Source organism: Embiotoca jacksoni, unplaced genomic scaffold (assembly GCF_022577435.1).
Source record: "Embiotoca jacksoni isolate LCO1_2020_lvr unplaced genomic scaffold, fEmbJac1.0.p SCAF_1, whole genome shotgun sequence".
Classification (NCBI taxonomy): domain Eukaryota; kingdom Metazoa; phylum Chordata; class Actinopteri; family Embiotocidae; genus Embiotoca; species Embiotoca jacksoni.
This window is the reverse complement of record NW_027185229.1, coordinates 1,207,916-1,228,017: the sequence shown is the minus strand read 5'-3', so window position 1 is coordinate 1,228,017 and position 20,102 is coordinate 1,207,916. Positions and strand designations below refer to the sequence as shown.

Genomic DNA, 20,102 nt, shown 5'->3' with positions numbered 1-20,102 from the left:
CAGGGGTGTTTTTTTGTAACATTTCTTTGCGTCTCTGTCTTCCAGATCCTGGCCATCATCTCCATCCTCTTCATCGTGTTGTCCACCATTGCCTTGTCTCTGAACACCCTCCCAGAGCTGCAGGACACAGATGAATTTGGTCAAGCCACAGACAACCCACAGCTGGCCCACGTGGAGGCGGTGTGTATCGCCTGGTTCACCATGGAGTACCTGCTTCGCTTCCTCTCTTCCCCCAGCAAATGGAAGTTTTTTAAGGGTCCTCTGAATATTATCGACCTGCTGGCCATCCTACCCTACTACGTGACCATCTTCCTGACTGAATCCAACAAGAGCGTGCTGCAGTTTCAGAATGTCCGCCGCGTGGTTCAGATTTTCCGGATCATGCGGATCTTGCGTATTCTAAAGCTGGCGCGTCACTCCACAGGTCTTCAGTCTCTGGGCTTCACTCTCAGGAGGAGCTACAACGAGCTGGGCCTGCTCATCCTCTTCTTGGCCATGGGCATCATGATATTCTCCAGTCTGGTGTTCTTCGCTGAGAAGGATGAAGAGGACACCAAGTTCAAAAGCATCCCAGCCTCCTTCTGGTGGGCGACCATCACTATGACCACAGTTGGTTATGGAGATATCTACCCAAAAACTCTGCTGGGAAAGATAGTCGGGGGTTTGTGCTGCATTGCAGGAGTCCTGGTGATCGCCTTACCCATCCCCATTATCGTGAACAATTTCTCTGAGTTCTACAAGGAGCAGAAGAGGCAGGAGAAAGCCATCAAGCGAAGGGAGGCTCTGGAGAGGGCGAAGAGAAACGGTAGCATCGTCTCCATGAACATTAAAGACGCGTTTGGCCGCAGCGTGGAGCTCATGGATGTAATGGTGGAAACAAGTGACGAAAAGATGGAGAAGGTGCACGATAATAATGTGTCTCCGAGTCATCAGAAAGGTACCCCCAGACTGAAGTCACTCATCGGCAGCCCCGCCAAGACGCTGGAGTCCAGCTACCAGGAGCAGGCCAAGCCCTCCAGCAGCCCGCAGCATCTGAGCGCTCAGAAACTGGAGGAGATGTACAACAACATGGCCAAGGCCCAGTCACAGCCCGACCTGAACAGCAAGGAGAAGGCGGCGCTGCCCAAAGCGGGCCGACAGAGGGCTGAATTTGAGATGGGAAGAATCTCCGCTGAAGCAACCTCCAGCCCGGTGGAGGCCGTGACGGACATGAAGAGCATGTCTAGCATCGACAGCTTCATCAGCTGTGCCACCGACTTCCCTGAGAGCTCTCGCTTCTCCCAGAGCCCCGTCAGCAACATCACGGGGCGGGTCAGCACCAACCCCGGCCTGGAGCCCACCTTGGAGAATGAGCACGAAGGATCCCACGGCACCACTACCCCTCTGGGAGGAACAGGAACGAAGCTCGGTCCGTACTCCGACAGCCCCAGAGGCCTGCGCTTCAACAACCCGCTCAAAGGCCACTCGCTCAAGGTGAACTTCAGAGCTGGTGAGGACTCGGGGACAGGAGTCCTCTCAGACAGCTCGTCCGTCCAGAGCCCGGAGGTGTCCATCTACACAACGGCCAGCAGCGGGACATCCAGCAAGAGCCCTGAGAACATGCTGCCCAGCATCTTCACATTCCACGACGCCTCCATCAACAAGTTCATCGACGCTGACACGGACGAGGAGGAGCACCTGCACGACGGGTCCGGCGCCAACACAACCCAGAGACTCTTGGATAAAGCCAGCCCCACGTTTGGGCATCAGTCCGGCTTCCAGCAGGGATCCAACCACACGGAGGGCCTCCAGAGGAAGCTGGGCAACAGCACACTGCCGCTAGAGGGGCAGGAGAACCACGTGGCTCTTGAACTCCAACTACTTCAGGGTGACAAGAGTCACTCCAACTCTTAGAGTCACAAAAAACGAAGAAAGGAGGATGCAGAGGAGGCGAAGAGCAAATAACAAGCACAGTGGACTTCCACAAAATATGAAAGGCACTGAAAACATTTGAAGAAGTACAAAACAAAATACATCTCCTGTAAAAACACAACCGTGGCGGATGAGGTGAAAGATGTTCTGCTCTCAAACCTTTTTCCCACCAGTGACTTCTGAATAAATTCATTCAACAGGAAGAACATTTAGAGAGGTTTCAGCATGGAATGCAGTTTGATGCTTTTTACAATTTCTACGTTTGTTTTAGCCCAACTGATTATCTAATAATTACTGCCCAGTTGTAAGAGCACAATATATAATTTTTATAACCTACTTTTTCTGACATCCCTGGATACCAGTTTAAAGCCACTATAGCAACGGCAGTCAAATCAGTAGCAACCACGAAGGGCATTGAAGCCGAGACGTTTGACATATTGTAGTTTAAAGCAGCAAACGTGCATTTTCCCTTTTGACAGTGTATAATTATATACAGTGTGTATTACGATGTATAGTTTGCTTCCTTTAACTTCCTCAAAACTGGCCTTAGTTCATGTTGTCTCCCATGTTTCCTGTTTGTATGAATGAGAGCGAGAGGAAGTCAGAGACAGACAGCACAGTCTTGCAGTATATATATATATGTGTGTGTGTGTGTGTGTGTGTGTATGCAATAATTACCCTTCATATGCAGTATATTTATTGTCATGTAACGTTAGCGGTCGCTCGTCTTAAGCGTGACCTTTAGGAGAATCCAGTGTTTGCAGGAATTTAGCGTCTTGCTCGTTGGTATTTTTTACTGCACAGAAAACATTTGGACGACACAGAGAGACGCTGTGAGGTCACATCCGTCCGTTTCCTTCCTGTTCCCGTCGTCCTGGCAACAGAGAGCACCGTAACATGTCCGTTATTTTATATTATGAACACAGGAAAAAAAAACTAAATGTGTTACATTTATTTGTTTACTGATTTTGTTTGTTTCTAAATGTCTTGGTGTGTCCCTGAGAGTGATGTAATCATCTTGAATCTGGAGAAAAACAAAAAGTCTTGTGATATTTCAAAAACGTTCTGAAAAGGTGTCGCCATTCCTGTTTGTAGCTGACAAACTGAACTTTGCATTAAGTGCAGCTGGAAACACAGCAGAGTTTCTGTGTTGATCTTCCAGGTTAGTCAGAGTGTGAATAGTGTACATGTAGAACTACACACAAACGTAAACTCTATTACAAAACCACACATTTATTGTACAAGGTAAAGAAAATGATTTATATTTTTAAGATATTTTCTAAAAGAATGGGCTCTTAGACGAATATATTGTGCTAATCTCATAGTTTTGCATTTCAATCTACTGTACGTGCTGCTTTATTCTGATGGAGTTGCAGTTATTAGATGATAAGCTGTCGTAGATATCTTTGTATTGTTTGCTATCGTCTCCCTTTCGATGTCCGTCCATCTGTCCTTTGTGCAATGTGAAGAACCAAAGAATTGTTCTTTCTGATAACTCGTGCAGAGGGTGGCAGGTTTTAATGTTTTATCTCTAAATGTTAGAAATTCAAGCATTCCTTTTGTAAAACGGCAGAATCTGACAGACTTCAGGGAGCCATACTCATTCACTCGGGACAAAAAGATGGAGAATGGACCGGTCCTCTGAAGGAGACATGACGGAGGATCAGAAGAAAAAAAGACTGACAAGGGAACACAGCACTTTATTTTACATTCATTTATAAAGCTAATTTGATTATTTACACACTGCAGATATCGGCGAGTTCTTCACTTCCACATGACGTCTCTTACAAACATAAAGACGCCACACAAACAGCACGGAGCTCCTTCAAGCAAAATCCTGCATCCTGCTTCTCCTCCCAACATGTGGCCAACCCTGGTTTGGATCATCTGGTGCTTCTTACTCATGCAAGTTTTGGTTTTATATTCTTAACTTTACAACATATCATGCAAGCATGCTGCGAAGCAACAGTTCGAAGTAGTGAAACTTTTAAGTATTTATTGTGTATGTTTGTTTGCAATCAGTAGACATGAGTTCGCTATTTTTGTGCCTTTGCTTTTAACTAGCATCTCCCCTGCACGCTGCATCTGTCACATAGAGCCCGAATGACAATTAAATCAGCTGCACAGCAAACAAACACACAGAGAGGGAGAGAAGTGGGTCATCATGCTGTCAGACTGATCTGATAGATATCCATCGCCTCCGTCTCATGGGCACTTTAATGCACCAAACATTTACATGGAAAAGAAAAGGCCCAGTCCACAAAAACAGACAGGTGAAGAGAGAACCAGCACTGTTTCCATGGTGATGGTTTAGACGGTTCACATTTGATGCTGGCGAGTAGCCTAATTTGTAGAGTCCTTAAAGACTCAAATAACATTTTGAAAACTGGCAGCATTTACATTCAGTTCATGCGTTCATTCATCTCCAGCGTGCTGAAGCCTGAAGACATTATGTAAACAGAAAACTGGATTGCGGGCGTCTCCATCAGAGTGCCACATCATCCCTTTATATGCGCTCTCTTTGCTTTCATAGAAACATGCACACGTCTTTTCAAAGGAACAGACAGAGCATGACCACACGAGCGTCCGCCTGCTGCTGCAGCGGTGTGTATGAAGACCTCAGCCACCTCCTCGTGGAGGGAGCGAGTGTGAAAGGTGAATGGAAAAGGAACAAGCAGTGTGTGTGTGTGTGTGTGTGTGTGTGTGTGTGTGTGTGTGTGTGTGTGTGTGTGTGTGTGAGACAGAGAGCTGTGCAGCAGAGCTGTCAGCCTGATTACCACTGACGTTCCTGACAACGGCTGCGGCGCTCTGCTCCTTCACCTCACGTCCAACTCCAGCCCAGAGAAGTCTTTAACAAAGACGAGACCATCGTTCAAATCTGAACCCTGAAATCTTTCCTCGGAGCAAAACGGCTGCCGTTAGGGAACAAAGTCACGGCCAGGTAACGCACACGGCACTCCTGTGTTTTTCCATCACAAGCAGCAGGCTGTGCTCGAGTCTTTTGTGCAGAATGACAATGCAGAAATGTCAGTTGGGTTGAGGCATCTTTTTGAGGATGTGTTCAATCCTGTGGTTCTATAAATATCATGGTGGGCATGCAGAGGGAGCGTCTGGGTCTGCAGGAAAGGCTCAGTTACAGAGATGTCTGTGGTCACGTGGTGTCAAGCAGCAAACTTTGAAACAAAAGAGTCTGCTGGTGGTGCTGGTGGTGGTGGGGGGGGGGGGGGGGCACTCAGTCACCGGTGTGTGGGACTTTAACGCTGCATGGTAATGGTATAAAAATGTCAAACTGACAAATGGTCGCATGACTTTCACTGCTGGTGAAGAAAAGACTATTTGAAAAGGGTGATGGTGAGGAGTGGAGCTTCATCAGCATTCATCACACAACAGATGCAGTAAATAATGACGAGGCGTTAAAAATGGGCCTTTCATCTTCTCCCAAACAAGCCATACAGTCTGTTTCAACAGGTCCGACACGTTCCTGTGTTAGATGGATGCTAACTTTGTTTTTTTTATATATTTTTTCTTGTTTTCTGAACTGCACTTTATTGATTTGTCTGAATTCAATCTTCTGCCGCCTCGTGACGATGCAAATAAAAACGTTGACATAAAAAGGTACAAACACGTTTTCCAAAAGCACAAATTACAGTCAACAATTTTCTGTGACAGGAATATGCCGCGCAATAAGTAAAAGCCAAGAACCGACCCGTGGATCGATGTGAGTGAGCGGTCCCCCTCCTTCAGGGAACTCGGCTCTCTGCTCGGCTCTCTGCTCGGCTCTCTGATCGCTGCCCTCTCTGTCGGGGAACGTGTCTGTTTTGTAAAGTTTCATATTTTGTACTAGTTGACTTTGAAGAATATTATCTTTGTGGTTTCCTGTTGTTCAACGCATGTAGCGCTATTAAACTTTGACACTCTGAAACTTGTAAATATCATCTGAGAAGCTGTAGGAAAAAAAATGTCTAATGACGAGTTTTAAAGCAAATTTCTCCTTTTACTGACTGATGCTTAATAAAAGATGATAACCAGAGTCTCACTGAACGGAGATGTGTTTGTTTGTTAGGCTCGGCAGGGATTAACAGCTGAGGACAAATCAGTTTGTAGTTTGTGGATGATCACTGCACATTTTATACAACAGCTCCCTCTGGTGGTTTGTTTCTGCACTCATCTTAAAAAAGGATTAAAGTGCTCCCTCCACAAAACATTTATGGAAATACATGTAGTTTTAAATATTTTATATCCCAAGCCATCTCTCCTTACTGCATAGACAAGAATACAATTATCTCATGACTATTATCATTATGTATTTATTGTTTATGTATTTCCTGCTTCCTGTTTTCCCTCCTCAGCTGTCCCTCTTTAAAAACAAGGTTGGTGCTAACAGATCAGATTTCTCCCCGTTACTTTATACTTCTTTATTTCCTTCCATCACAACAGGGATGGATAAACCTCTGCTAATCCCAGCCCAGATTAATTATGATCCATACTTGCTTTCACCACACAACATCAGCAGCATTACACAACTTTTCCCGGTCTTTTGTTGACCCTGTCCCAACTTTTTTGAGACATGTTGCTGCCATCAAATTCAAAATGAGCATATATTTTTCATAAAACAACACAAATTTAATGATTTCTCTGGTCTATTTTAAATTAAATAGGTTTATGTGATTTTTTTTTTTGAGTTTTTATTCAGATTTTACACAGCCTTACTACTTTTCTGGAAACAGGTTTGGATTATTTTGCCAACGTTTTTCAGGGAGTTTTCCTTTTTCACATCAAGGGTGGAGGACGGATGGTGTTTTAAAGCCCTTTAAGTCCGATTTGTAATTTCTCATATTGGGCTACATAGATCAAACCGACCTGACGTGATACATGGACAAAACGTGTTGTTTTGATCATAGTCAAGCTGGCGAAATGGGCCGGAGGGGACACAGGAGGATATGAAATATGATATAAAACTACAATAGAACTCATGTCTGTGAAAGTGACCCGCTAGTCGTAGCTGGTGTTATAATTTTATGAAGGTTACAGAGTTCAAACTAAAAGGTTAATATGAGTAAAATGATTTATTTTTTTTTAACTGACAGGAAGTCTATCAGCTACGTCATAGCTTGTACTTTTTTATTATTATTATTATTATTATTATTATCATGGGGTAGATGTGGTTTCTAAATAGTAAAATAATCACAATCTCATCAAATAAATCCGAAGAAAAATCATAACAATGGCATAAAAGGTACTTATTACGACGTCAACAGCGTTACTGCTTTTATTGTGAAGGTGAAGCACCGGAAGTGGCAGTTAAATTGTCGATAATTTCACACTTCTGCCGCCCGGTCTAAAATCGATAAGTGATCGGCTTTCTTGATGGTCGAGGTTTTGCGGGTTCGGTGCCGCTCTTCCTGAAGGTAAGCGCGCCGCTGCGGCAGCGCGTCAGACCGGATCATTTCCCGCAAAGTGCCGCCGGTGCACGTAACGGCACTCTGTAACGGTAGTGGCCGTTACAGCGGCGCCTTTGTCTCGACTCGAACTCGGTGATGTTGAAGGCTAACCGTTAACCGTAGCTAACGTTAGCTGCCGTCGGGTCCGCTGCTGTCGGTGCGCGGTGACCGTCAGGTGCGCGGTGACCGTCAGGTGGGCGTCCGGCCGTCAGGTGGGCGTCCGGCCGCCGCGGCTCCGCGTGCGCTCGGTTACCTGTAACACACACCGGGCCGCTGCTCGGTGACGTCACGGAGAGCCGTGAACGTTTTCTGGAAGTCAGACCCTCCGGAGGTACCAGCAGCACCGGGGGGGGTCACGTTTCAATACCGGGAAATAAAGAGCATAAAACCTGCCGGAGATCAGAGGGTCTGATTTACACACATTCATAAATAAATGGTGATGAAAACGTGACGTGTGTCCACTGGTCCGAGAATACATCTTTAATAAGGCCTCGAAGTTCAGATCAGGTGACGTGATGCTGACATGTGGGCGTGTCCCCTCCTCCACCGGTACCTGCAGCCACTGATGTTTCTCACCTACACCTGGATGACGTCACAGAACTCTGAGGTTAAACTGTTTGAAATCAGGTCCTCGGAGGGAATAAAATTGTTGGTGCAGTTCAAAGTGCTTAACAGATGATTGACAGGCCGATAATAAGATGTGGACCAAATAATAATAATGATTTAAGAACAATTTAAAAACAAAACAAAGTACAAAGAAAATATACGATTTGAGATGCAAGAAGATAGAGATGATTAAAAATGTAGAAGATTCATTTAAACACTAAAATAAAGTTTAAAGAACTTGATTAAAAAAAAAACTACAAATAGATAAAAAGAAAACAAGAATGATAATAATCCTCTAAAGAACACAACATTATTTTCATTAAACCTGATTTTAGAAGTGTTTGTTTTTTATGCAATCAGAAGAATATGAAATATATTTGTCTCTAACATCTGACATAATACAACCACTTTCTGCGTAATCAAAACAAAGCAAGCGTCACAAATCTTTACAGAATCAATACAGAATCACAAAACATAATGTTGATATTTTATTACACGCCTAATAAGGACAACTGCTATTAATATTCATGCATGAATAATATTTATTCACCAGAAAAACAAGGCTTTAATAACATGTAAAAGCATTTTCTGTTAGTGGAACATGTGATTGTGGATTTTATACGTTTAAATCATCTCTTTCAATTTGAAAAACATTAATTTTCTCTATTTCCTTGTTTAATTGTTGTTGTTGTTTTTTATTAAAGACTTGTGCTTTTGACATCTCTACCTTCTTTTGGGATTCAACTATTCTCCTAAAATATTTAGATTGTTGCATGTTGTGCTTTAACTATTTGTTTTCACACTTTTTCACATCAAGTATATTCATCTTCACATTCGCAGCATCTGTTGTGTTTAAAAGCTTTTAACAAACTTCACTAACTTCAACTAAAACGCCTGTCAGCCAGATTATCTCGTGGTTTTGACTCCTGTTGTGCTTCGAAGACGATGATCTCATTCCTGGTTTAAAATGCAGTAAATCTGAGCTCTGTTCATCTCCATCATTCTCCCATTACATGGACTCTTTTCCGTACGTGGTTCCTGAATGTGAACTTGTCTCCTCAGGGGTTGGTCATGGCCTTGAAAAGGAGACGGGCGACGTCCCCCTCTAGCAGTGTGAGTGGAGGAGATTTTGACGATAGCCAGACTTCATCGTTAGTGTCTTCCGTTGGGAGAAAGAGGAGAAGGACCTCAAACATTCCAACTGTGGATCCTGTAATTTTACAGATTTCAGTCTTTGATTTTTTTTGTTGTGTTTTGTTAATGAACTGTGAGACATATACGATGGAAGTGTTGCATGATGGGAGAAGATGTGGATATTTCTCAGTGTGTCTCCTCCTTCCGCTGCAGATCGCGGTGTGTCATGAACTGTACAACACGATCAGAGACTACAAGGACGACCAGGGCCGGATGCTGTGTGAGCTCTTCATCAGGGCGCCCAAACGAAGGTGATACCGTGTGATTAAAACCTCAGATTCCTTCAGTATCAGTCAATAATTGAACTTAGAAAATGTGCCAACCCTGTTTTGTGTCAGGAACCAACCGGACTACTACCACGTGGTGTCCCAGCCCATCGACATGATGAAGATCCAGCAGAAACTGAAGATGGAGGAGTACGATGATGTGGAACAGCTCACCACCGACTTTCAGCTGTTATTCAACAATGCAAAAACCTATTATAAGGTATCAAACTTAGCAATAAAAAGACGTGTGAAGGAAGTTTAATGTCCAGGGAACAACCACCACATGAATCTGTCCCGTCTGCAGTCCGAGAGTTCAGAGTACCGAGCAGCCTGTAAACTGTGGGACCTCTACCTGCGCACCAAGAATGAGTTTGTGCAGCGAGGCGACTATGATGAGGATGATGAAGATGGGTATGATGGCCAAGACAACCCGGGAGGGTCCACTGAAGATGAGGTGACACTCCTGGATTTATTACAACCCTTCATTCAGTACATACTATTAGATAACATCCATCTTCTGGTGATACTCGTTTAGTATATTCATGTTTTCTCATACAACTAACAGATTTAGATTTTCTGTTGTCTTCTCAGCAGCAGTAGTTGTGATTTTTAAACCTGTTGTCACCATATTTTGACAGCATCATCTACAGGATGTATTTGGTTGTCTCACCCTGTTTGACTCCATGTAAACGTCAGAGTGCACCCACCTGTCTGAAGGAAGTCCTGGAGCAGCTCCTTGATGCCGTGGTGTCTCACACCGAGCCCACCGGTCGCCTGGTCAGCGAGCTCTTCCAGAAACTTCCCTCCAAAATGGTACGAGCCCCTTCATAAAATTATAATATGCATGAAATCAGTGGCTTTGATTTGATTTTAATTTTCCTTTTATTCATTTAGCAATACCCGGATTATTATGCCATCATTAAGGAACCGATAGATCTGAAAATCATCGCTCAGAAGATTCAGGTACACTTTGACAGTTTCTCCGTTAAAGGAGCAGTGTGTTGGATTTAGTGGCATCTAGTGGTGACGATACTACGTTCCGCCCACCGACCTGGAAGCTACTGTGACCGTCATTAGCAGCGAAACTTTAAAGAAACACGAAGGCCCTCTCTGGTTCCAGTGTTTTCTTTGTCCCCTCTGGGCTACCGTAGAGTTATGGCGCGCTGCGTGGAAGAGGACCTGCTCTTCATGTAGATATTATGAGCTCATTTTAAGAAAACAAAAACACAATACTTCTTAGTTTCAGGTGATTATATACTAATGAAAATATAGTTATGAATATTAAATTCCATCTCCACCAACAGATCCCTTTAAATCCAACTCACTGCACCTTTAAATGCTGCCGGAGAGTTTATAATATTTTGTTGGTGAAACGTCCAACAAACCCGTTTTGTTCCAGCTGAGTCACTACAGGAGCGTCGGCGCCATGGCGAAGGACATCGACCTGCTGGTGAAGAATGCCAAAACCTACAACGAGCCTGGATCACAGGTGTTTAAGGTCAGTGTGGGACAGAAAGCATGACACACACACACACACACACACACACACACACACACACACACAGCATCACAACGTTTGACATCCTGACCTTTGACCCCCTCGTGTGCCCCAGGATGCAAACACCATCAAAAAGATCTTTGCACAGAAGAAGTCTGAAGTGGAACACGGAGAGCCGATCAAGTCCAGCATCCGGATCAGGTACTGAGATCCGAACGGGGAGTCGCGTCCACAGAGGTTCTGTTCTCGTGTCATTTGGAATCTGTTCTTCTGTCCAGGAACCGAAGGTCGGCGCAGGGAGACCGGCTCTCCGCCATCACCATGGCTCTCCAGTATGAAAGTGATGAGGAGGGCATCCTCTCTGGTACATCTTCCCCTCACCATCAAACGGACCGTTATTATCTATGATGCTCTGTAACATGTTATATTTATGTGATTATCTGCTTCTCTCCTCCGTCTCCTCTCAGGCTCCGTCCACTACGATGAAGGAGAGTCCGAGGCGGAGAGCATGACCTCCAACATGGACATGAGTAACCCCATCTTCCAGCTGTATGAGGCGGTGCGGGGAGCCAGGAACAGTCAGGGTCAGCTGATCTCGGAGCCGTTCCTCCAGCTGCCCTCCAGGAAGGATTACCCCGACTACTACCAGCAGATCAACCAGCCCGTCTGCCTGCAGCACATCAAGTACGACGCAGACAGCACAACACTGAAGATGTGCTTAGTGGCGTTACATTCAAACTAAACACATCTTTATTATTATTATATTTGATCTTTTGTCAAATCAAATATCAAAGTGGATTTTTTTTTTTAATTACATTTTCTATTTCTGTAGGTCACTTTAAAATAACTTGTATTTTTAGAAACTTTTAATAGATGCTTTAAATTCATCATCGAATACTTAAAAAGTTTAATCTTTTTTACATCAAGGAGTTTGTTCACTAAAAGCATTTTAATAGATTTTTACTAAAATGGAAAAGTTTAGCTGAAATTATTCAGAAATTTTCTTCTCCATTTGTGTCTGGTTAGTTCTGATTCATATACATTTTTTTGTTTCACCAACATTTCATCTTTTTTATTTTCTCTGTAAGAATGCGACTCTGTCCGGTGCAGTATTTTCTGAGAGCCCGTTGATTCCCCGCAGGAACAAGATGAAGAACAACGAGTACGAGAGCGTGGAGCACGTCGACGTGGATCTGACGCTGATGTTCGAGAACGCCAAACGCTACAACGTGCCTCACTCCTCCATCTACAAACGGGCTCTCAAACTGCAACACATCCAGCAGGTCGGTGTCTCCTGAGAACCTTCAGAAACATCTGGATCACCAGAGCTTTAATCTTCTGTCTGACATTGTAAAAGACGTATTGTGACCCTGCAACGTGTCGCCTGTTGTCCAGATGAAGAAAAAGGATCTCCTGCAGAGAGACGATGACGACGGAGACAGCATGCTCTCCTCCGCCACCTCCGACACCAGCAGCACAAAAAGGAAAAGGTGCACTTTGTCTCGTTCTTCTTCAGCTCTCTGATATTTGGTGGTTATCGTGTGTGAAAGAAGTCGATTTGTGTGACGCCTCTTTGTTGTTTTTGTCTGGTTTCCAGTCACAAGAAGAACACGAAGAAGAACCGGATGAAAGCGCTGCTGGCTGCCGTGACGGAGGCGCGAGAGGCCGGCAGCGGGCGGAGGCTGTGCGACCTCTTCATGGTGAAGCCCTCGAAGAAGGACTACCCCGACTACTACAAGGTCATCCTGGAACCGATGGACCTCAGAACCATCGAGCACAACATCCGCTCAGACAAGTACATGACCGAGGATTCGATGGTGGAAGAGATGAAGCTGATGTTCCGCAATGCTCGACACTACAACGAGGAAGGCTCCCAGGTGAGACGCGGTTCAGTGGATTCACCTGTTGATGCTTTTTAGGGATTCCACGGTTCTCTCCCTTCATGTTTCAGAGACCAAAAAGCCTGAAAAGTCTTCGACTGGACAGTTTGACAAAGATGGAAATTATAATGAACTGCATGTAAATTAAAACAGTAGAGACACAGTGCAGAATGTAAATAAAAACTGTAATGATGTGCAAATCCCATAAACCCATATTTAATTTGAAGTAGACCAAAGACAACTTGTCAAATGTTGAATTGGAGAAATTTGATTGTTCTCTGAAAAAATTTATTATTTTGAATTTGATGGCAAATAGTGCAAAAATGTTCAAGTTTAAATTTGTACTTTTCGAGCATCATGAAACCAAAAATACAACAAAGGAGAACCTGAACTGTTGAGCAGCTGAAATCATATATCAGGCAAGAGTGGGACCACATTTCACTTTCAAAACTCCAGATGTTTACAGAGTATTGTGAAAAGAAGAGGTGATGCAACACAGTAGTAAACATGTTGCTGCCATCAAATTCAAAATAAGCATATATTTTTTTATATGACAATAAAATTCCTCAGTTTCAGCATTTAATATGTTGTCTTTGGTCTATTATTAATTAAATATAAGTTTATTTGATTTGCAAATCATTGGAACTTTTTAGGAAACGGGGTTGTGTACCCTGAAAGAATGTCTTTATAAGAACCTGTATACGAACCTGTGTTGTTTCTGAAGGTCTACAACGACGCAAACATCCTGGAGAAGATGATGAAAGACAGACGGAAGGACCTCGGACCAGCTACTGACGACGACGACATCATGTCTCCAAAGTTAAAGATCAGTACGTCAGCCAGTCTGACTTCACGTGACAAAATCAAATCGAAGCAAGAATCAGACAGATTGATGACTAATAACACACATGTACTTTATGTTACTGCAGGAAAGAACAACGTCACTCTGAAGAAGTCAAAGTATTTGACACCGTTACAGCAGAAACTGAACGAGCTCTACGAAGCAGTGAAGAACTTCACGGATAAGCGCGGCCGCCGCCTCAGCACCATCTTCCTGCGGCTGCCGTCTCGGGCCGAGCTGCCGGATTACTACGTCGCCATCAAGAAGCCCGTGGACATGGAGAAGATCAAGAGCCACATGTTGGCCAACAAGTACCAGGACGTGGACGCGCTGGTGGAGGACCTGGTGCTCATGTTCAACAACGCCTGCACGTACAACGAGCCCGAGTCTCTGATCTACCGCGACGCTCTGCTGCTGCACCGGGTGCTGCTGGAGACCCGGCGGGACCTGGAGGGAGGGGACGACGCCCACGTCCCCGACGTGCCCCGCCTCCTCCAGGAACTCATCCGCAGCCTGTTCGTGTCTGTGCTCGGCCACCAGGACGATGAGGGGCGCTGCTACAGCGATTCGCTGGCGGAGATTCCCGCTGCCGATCCTGCGAACCCTGAAAAACCTCAGCTCAACTTCGAGATCATCAGAAGTAACGTGGACCGAGGGCGGTACAAGAGGTTGGACGTGTTCCAGGACCACATGTTCGAAGTGCTGGAGAAGGCAAGACGACTGAACAGGTGGGTTAGTTCCTGCCGTCATGTACAGAACCAGATCAGGAAGTCTGAGTCTCACCACACGTTCCCCACAGGACGGACTCGGAGATCTTCGAGGACGCTGTGGAGCTGCAGCAGTTCTTCATCCGCATCCGAGACGAGCTGTGTAAGAACGGAGAGATCCTGATGTCGCCGGCCCTCAGCTACTCCTCCAAACATCTGCACGGTGACGTGGAGAAGGAGAAGAAGGGGAAGCTGCCTAAAGAGTTCGAGGAGGACAAAATCAAGAGGGAGGAGGAGAAAAGGGGTATTCTGTCAAATATATTCATTACAGCGTGACGTGTTCTCTGAGTTTATAGCTTCGTTTTACTGAATATGTTTTGAATTCCCAGAAGCAGAGAAGAGGGAGGACCCCGTCGGAGGATCGTGGCAGTCGAACCTTCAGCGCACCTACAGCCAGGACTGCAGCTTCAAGGACAGCATGTACCACGTGGGCGACTACGTGTACGTGGAGCCTGCCGAGCCCAACCTGCAGCCGCACATCATCTACATCGAGCGGCTCTGGCAGGACGACACCGGTACGTCCTGCAGCGCTGGACCGTGTCTTTCTGCTTCCTGTCTTTTCACTTGCTCTGCTTGAAGTCGGTCTCTCGATGCTCACAGGGGAGAAGTGGCTGTACGGCTGCTGGTTCTACCGACCCAACGAGACCTTTCATCTGGCCACGAGAAAATTCCTGGAAAAGGAAGTTTTTAAGAGCGACTACTACAACAAAGCTCCTGTCAGCAAGATCCTGGGGAAGTGTGTGGTCATGTTTGTGAAGGTGACGTATATTCATGAGGTTTTGTTGCTCTCTGACCGCATGTTGAGTGTTCGCTGAATGTTTCCCGTGGTTGTGATTTAAGGAGTACTTCAAGCTTCACCCGGAGGGCTTCAGAGCGGAGGACGTCTTCGTCTGCGAGTCGCGCTACTCCGCCAAGTCCAAGTCCTTCAAGAAGATCAAGATGTGGACGATGCCGCTGAGCTCGGTCCGCTTCGTTCCCAGAGACGTCCCCCTGCCCGTCGTCCGCGTGGCTTCGATGTTCGCACCCAAACAGGAGGAGAAGCCGGCAGAGACGGCCGACGAAGGCAAGATGACCGACGCTGCTGTAGACAAGGTAACCAGCTGGTTGGTTGTTTCCGTGACACCTGACAGTGAACACGTGTGTCAGTAGCGATGACAGGAAGTGATGTGTGTGCAGGAGAGGGAGGACGTCCCCCTGGATATGTCCAACGGGGAGCCCGGCTGTCAGTACTACGAGCAGCTCTGCTACAACAACCTGTGGCTCAAAGTGGGCGACTGTGTTTACATCGGCTCTCATGGACTGGTGCGCCACCGAGTGGGCAGGTGGGGTACATGTTCATATACACGCGCTTATTTATTTACAGAGTCTTTGGTCTAAAAGACAACTGTACCGATGTCTCCACAGCTGGGACGGGTAGCGTGTGGGACTGACACGTGTGTTTGTCAACACGTATGATTTTATAGAAAGAGATTTCTTAGCACGGCTTGCAGTGTTTATTATTAATATGAATATTATTAGTATTACATATGCTGTATGTGAAAAAGATATCCTCTTTAAGTGATGTCAACATATCCTTTATAATTCACAAAATGGTCATATTTTGCTTAATTTATTACATGTTTGCAGTCAGTTCTGATGACATCGGTCTGTTGTTGGTTGGAACCTCTGACTGACGGCCCAGTGGGTGTTTGTCGTTGTTTGTTTACAGTTGATGCTGCAGCCTCTTTTGTTTCCGTGTTGAACAGGATTGAGAAAATGTGGATGCGCGATGGAGCCGGCTACTTCTTCGGCCCCATCTTCATCCACCCCGAAGAGACGGAGCACGAACCCACGAAGATGTTCTACAGGAGGGAGGTGTTCCTCAGCAACCTGGAGGAGACGTGTCCCATGACCTGCATCATAGGTACCGGTCTGACCTTTCTAACCACACGGTACCCGGTGGTACCGCTCCATCTGACGCATGCTCTCCTCCCGCAGGGAAGTGCATCGTGTCGTCCTTCAAAGACTACCTGTCCTGTCGGCCCACCGAAGTCCCCGAAGAGAACGTCTTACTGTGTGAGAGCCGCTACATCGAGAGCGAGAAGCAGATGAAGAAGTTCAAGGGTCTGAAACGCTTTTCTCTCTCTGGGAAGGTGCTGGAGGATGAGATCTACTACTTCAGGTGAATAAGCTGTGAAACTAATAAAGTAAACATCTACCCAGATAAAGAACTGTTTGTTGTTCCTTCTTCTTCCATTGTCATCCTCCCTGTGAAACTATGGAAGCCAGTTCTTCCTCTTAAATGAATGATTCACTTGATAAACTGCAGAACAGAATATTCCTCTGATCGTCCCGTACAGGAAGCTCATCGTGCCCCAGAAGGAGCCCTCCCCTCTGCTGGACCGCAAAATCGAGGAACTGGAGGCAAAGTTTGCCGACATGACCGACGAAGAGCTGGAGGATCTGGGTGATGATGACGGCGAGCTGGGGGACCGGTCGCTGCCTCAGATGCAGTCCTCCATGTCCAGTGACATGGACATCATGCCGTACACTCCTCCCCAGGTCAGGCTGGAAGTCCTCTGTCATTAAGTATGTCAATGATTGCGTAACATTTCTGTAAATAGTTCTCTCGTGTTTGTTTTTAGTCCACACCGAAGTCCATAAAGGGCCTTTCAAAGAAGGAGGGCTCCAAGAGGAAGATCAACATGAGCGGTTACATCCTGTTCAGCAGCGAGATGCGAGCGGTCATCAAAGCGCAGCATCCCGACTTCTCCTTCGGGGAGCTGAGCCGTCTGGTGGGCACCGAGTGGAGGAACCTGGAGAGCACCCGCAAGGCAGAGTATGAAGGTGAGCGTTGTTATCAGAGAGATGCACTGATCCTGATATCCATCCAGCCGTCTGTCTCACCGACTCGTCCTCGTTGCGTTGCAGAACGAGCAGCTAAAGTTGCCGAGCAGCAGGAGCGCGAGAGGGCCCAGCATCAGACGTCCCCTAGAGCAGGTACCCCAGTAGGGGCACTGATGGGGGTGGTACCTCCCCCGACCCCCATGGGGATGCTAAGTCCCAGCATGACGCCTGTGTCAGGTAACCCCTCATGGATGCAGACGTACACGGCTGGAATCAGAAGCTGAACTGCTAGAAGTGTTCTCATCCTGAACTTTCCTGCTCGCACCACGTCAGCATGTTGTCTTGTAATCTAACTTTAACATAATTTCACAAACTTTAAATGGTGTACAGCAGCTTTTATACATCATGATAGAAATCTCTGTTTTATTCTGGACTTTCCTGCATGTGAGTGCAGAACATAAATTAAAAAGCTGCTGGAAACTATTCAAGGTTTGAGACTGTTAAACAATTTCTGCCTGACAGTCGTGTTTGTCGTTTACATTCATACATATTTCCATTTCCATTCATCTCCATCATAACGATCAGCTGATTCGATGATAATCTGTACATGAACATATGAATGCATGCTGGGTCGTGTTGCATGTTTGACTGATGCATGTTGCCTCTTCTGTGTCACTGCTGTTCCTCCCTGAGAAGGTATGATGGGTGCGTGTATATCAGCTATGATGCCCCATGTTGACGGCATGGTTTGTATGACTGGCTTCCCACCACATCACACGGAGGTGCCCGTGTTCCCCCCACACCTCCTGCCCGTTATGCCTGGGTTCCCCGGAATGCCATTCTTTGGTAAGAGTGCTGTCATCGTCACCCCACCTGCCACGCAGTTGCTTCCTGTCTCCCAATCTGACTTGCCGGAGGGGCTACCTGAACCAAAAGGCCGCGGTCCTCGGGTTCATGACCGGGCCGTTGAGAGCACAAAGTCTCAGCTCGGACATTTATTCAGCTCTTTACCTGCATGCCTGATGGCTAACGTGTCACTGACGAATCTGTCAATCATAATCCTGATTATATTATAAAAACAATGACAAGTGACCGTTTATCTTTTAATGATTCCTGCCTAGAAGGACACCGGTTCATTTCTAGTAATAAATTAAATATGAAGTCGTATTTTAAATATATACAGAAAAAAAAAGTGTCTCGCTGTGTTTTGTGACAGTTTTTGTGATTGTGAATATCCTCACAGGTGTGAACAGCATGGGAGCTGGACCCGGAGCGGCACACGCTCATGGATCCCAGGTGATCTATAAGAAAGTAATCATCACAAACTAAATTATATCAGATCAGTTCAGATTCATGCTGCTGCTTTGATGCAGAGATGTTTATGGAGGAAGATATAAGACTCTGAGAAAACATCAGGAAGTCCATAAGATTTCCTGAAGCAAAATTAGAAACATATCTCTTTACTTTAGCCTTTAACTAGCTACTTTTGCACTTGAACTACCGCGACTTTAAAGTGCATATTGCTTTTATTTGTTCTGTTCTTATGCATCTCATTTCTATATTTCTAAATGTTCCTTTATATCTGTTTTTATGTGAAACACTGCATATAATATTCTTGCTGTGAAGCACTTTGATCTGCATTTTTCAAATAAAGTTTATTATTAGATTAAGTTCACATTGTCAGAAAGGACAACTGATTTAATGTTTTCTAGTTTTTACAAACTTTAACTATTTATTTAGCACTGCACTTTACATCAGCTGCATATTGTGGCTCTCTGTACGTGATGATGATGTTGATGATGATGATGATGATGATGTGTGAATGTGTGAGTCTGAATCAAAGAATTAATAGAGTTCTAATAAAACTTCCATCAGGTGGGATTGATGGGCGCGGGGCAGCAGGCTCCGCCTCCGTATCCGGGTCAAGGCCAGATGGGCCAGCCCGCCCTCCAGCAGCCCTCCACCCCCGTGTTTGTGTCCCCGCCGGCCAAGTCCCAGCGCCTGCTCCACTCCGAGGCCTACCTGAGATACATCGAGGGCCTCAGTGCAGAATCTCCCACCATCAGCAAGTGGGACCAGGCTCTCTCAGGTCCATCACACTCAGAGGAACATATCTTCACATGCACATATTTCTGGATTTTGCTTGTTCAGCTTTTATCCGTGACCCTCTGATGACTCCTTAATTTGAACATTGATCTACAGGCTTTTCCTTTTAATTGTGAGTCTGTTATATCCGTGTGTGATTGGTGTCTTAGACTCGTGCACTGATTTTTGTTTCTTTCACTATTTTTAAACTTTCAGTCCAAAAACAAGATGTGCGCCTCACAAAAGAGCAGGAGAGCAGACTGCCGTCCCATTGGCTGAAGAGTAAAGGCGCCCACAAGACGATGGCAGACGCACTCTGGCGGCTCCGTGACCTGATGCTGCGAGACACTCTCAACATCCGTCAGATGCACCACCTGTAGCACGCTCGTACCGCGAGCCTCTGTTCCCGAACCTGTGAGATAGGAAGAGGAGCACGCTCACTAAAAGTCTTCACTTTGTGTTGTCTTAAAAAAAAAAGTCTTTGTATTCATACAAGCTGCTTTCCGTGTTGAAGCTGTGCTTTTGTTAAACTGTTCCAAGTGCATTATCGTTCATGGCTGTCATTCTGTGATGAAGGCCTTCATGCTTTCTCAAATAAAACGTGAGGAGTTCAGTTTGGCTGTATTTTGATTTCATTATTATTTATTTTGTGCAGTTGAAAACAGCATTCAACCTTTATTTACACTTAAAGGATAATCGAAGGTGACCCTTGTTTACAATGAGGAAAAAATCAACAAAAAATGAAAAATCAACAACAACAACAACAACAAGACATGACAATTCCTAC

The 20,102-nt window shown here is 45.5% G+C and overlaps 2 protein-coding genes across 3 annotated transcripts in view; both read left to right on the top strand.

The window, feature by feature from the left end:
* Positions 1-5,123, top strand: part of LOC138200874 (potassium voltage-gated channel subfamily B member 1-like) — a 38,356-nt gene extending 33,233 nt beyond the window's left edge. The window contains exon 3 of the mRNA XM_069153838.1: positions 46-5,123. Within this exon, the coding sequence (XP_069009939.1) occupies positions 46-1,893 (1,848 nt within the window). The 3' untranslated portion in view covers positions 1,894-5,123. The remainder of the gene's footprint in view (positions 1-45) is intronic.
* Positions 5,124-7,216: 2,093 nt separating this feature from the next.
* On the top strand, positions 7,217-19,928 carry pbrm1 (polybromo 1). Of its 2 annotated transcripts, XM_069153826.1 has the most exons (30): positions 7,217-7,319; positions 9,021-9,170; positions 9,306-9,403; positions 9,491-9,638; positions 9,723-9,872; positions 10,115-10,231; positions 10,313-10,381; positions 10,818-10,916; positions 11,032-11,117; positions 11,195-11,280; positions 11,384-11,600; positions 12,058-12,199; positions 12,312-12,406; positions 12,514-12,793; positions 13,521-13,626; positions 13,726-14,365; positions 14,437-14,648; positions 14,734-14,919; positions 15,005-15,162; positions 15,245-15,496; positions 15,581-15,726; positions 16,150-16,307; positions 16,382-16,565; positions 16,744-16,945; positions 17,029-17,230; positions 17,315-17,467; positions 17,927-18,076; positions 18,474-18,526; positions 19,106-19,319; positions 19,532-19,928. In XM_069153826.1, the coding sequence occupies exons 2-30, from the start codon at positions 9,030-9,032 to the stop codon at positions 19,693-19,695; spliced, it is 4,908 nt and encodes a 1,635-aa protein (XP_069009927.1). In that variant the 5' UTR covers positions 7,217-7,319; positions 9,021-9,029; the 3' UTR covers positions 19,696-19,928. The 2 variants fall into 2 exon arrangements, with proteins under 2 accessions (XP_069009927.1, XP_069009916.1); XM_069153815.1 differs by lacking the exons at positions 7,217-7,319; positions 17,927-18,076 and having other exon boundaries at positions 17,315-17,383; positions 18,474-18,541.
* Positions 19,929-20,102: the final 174 nt, after the last annotated feature.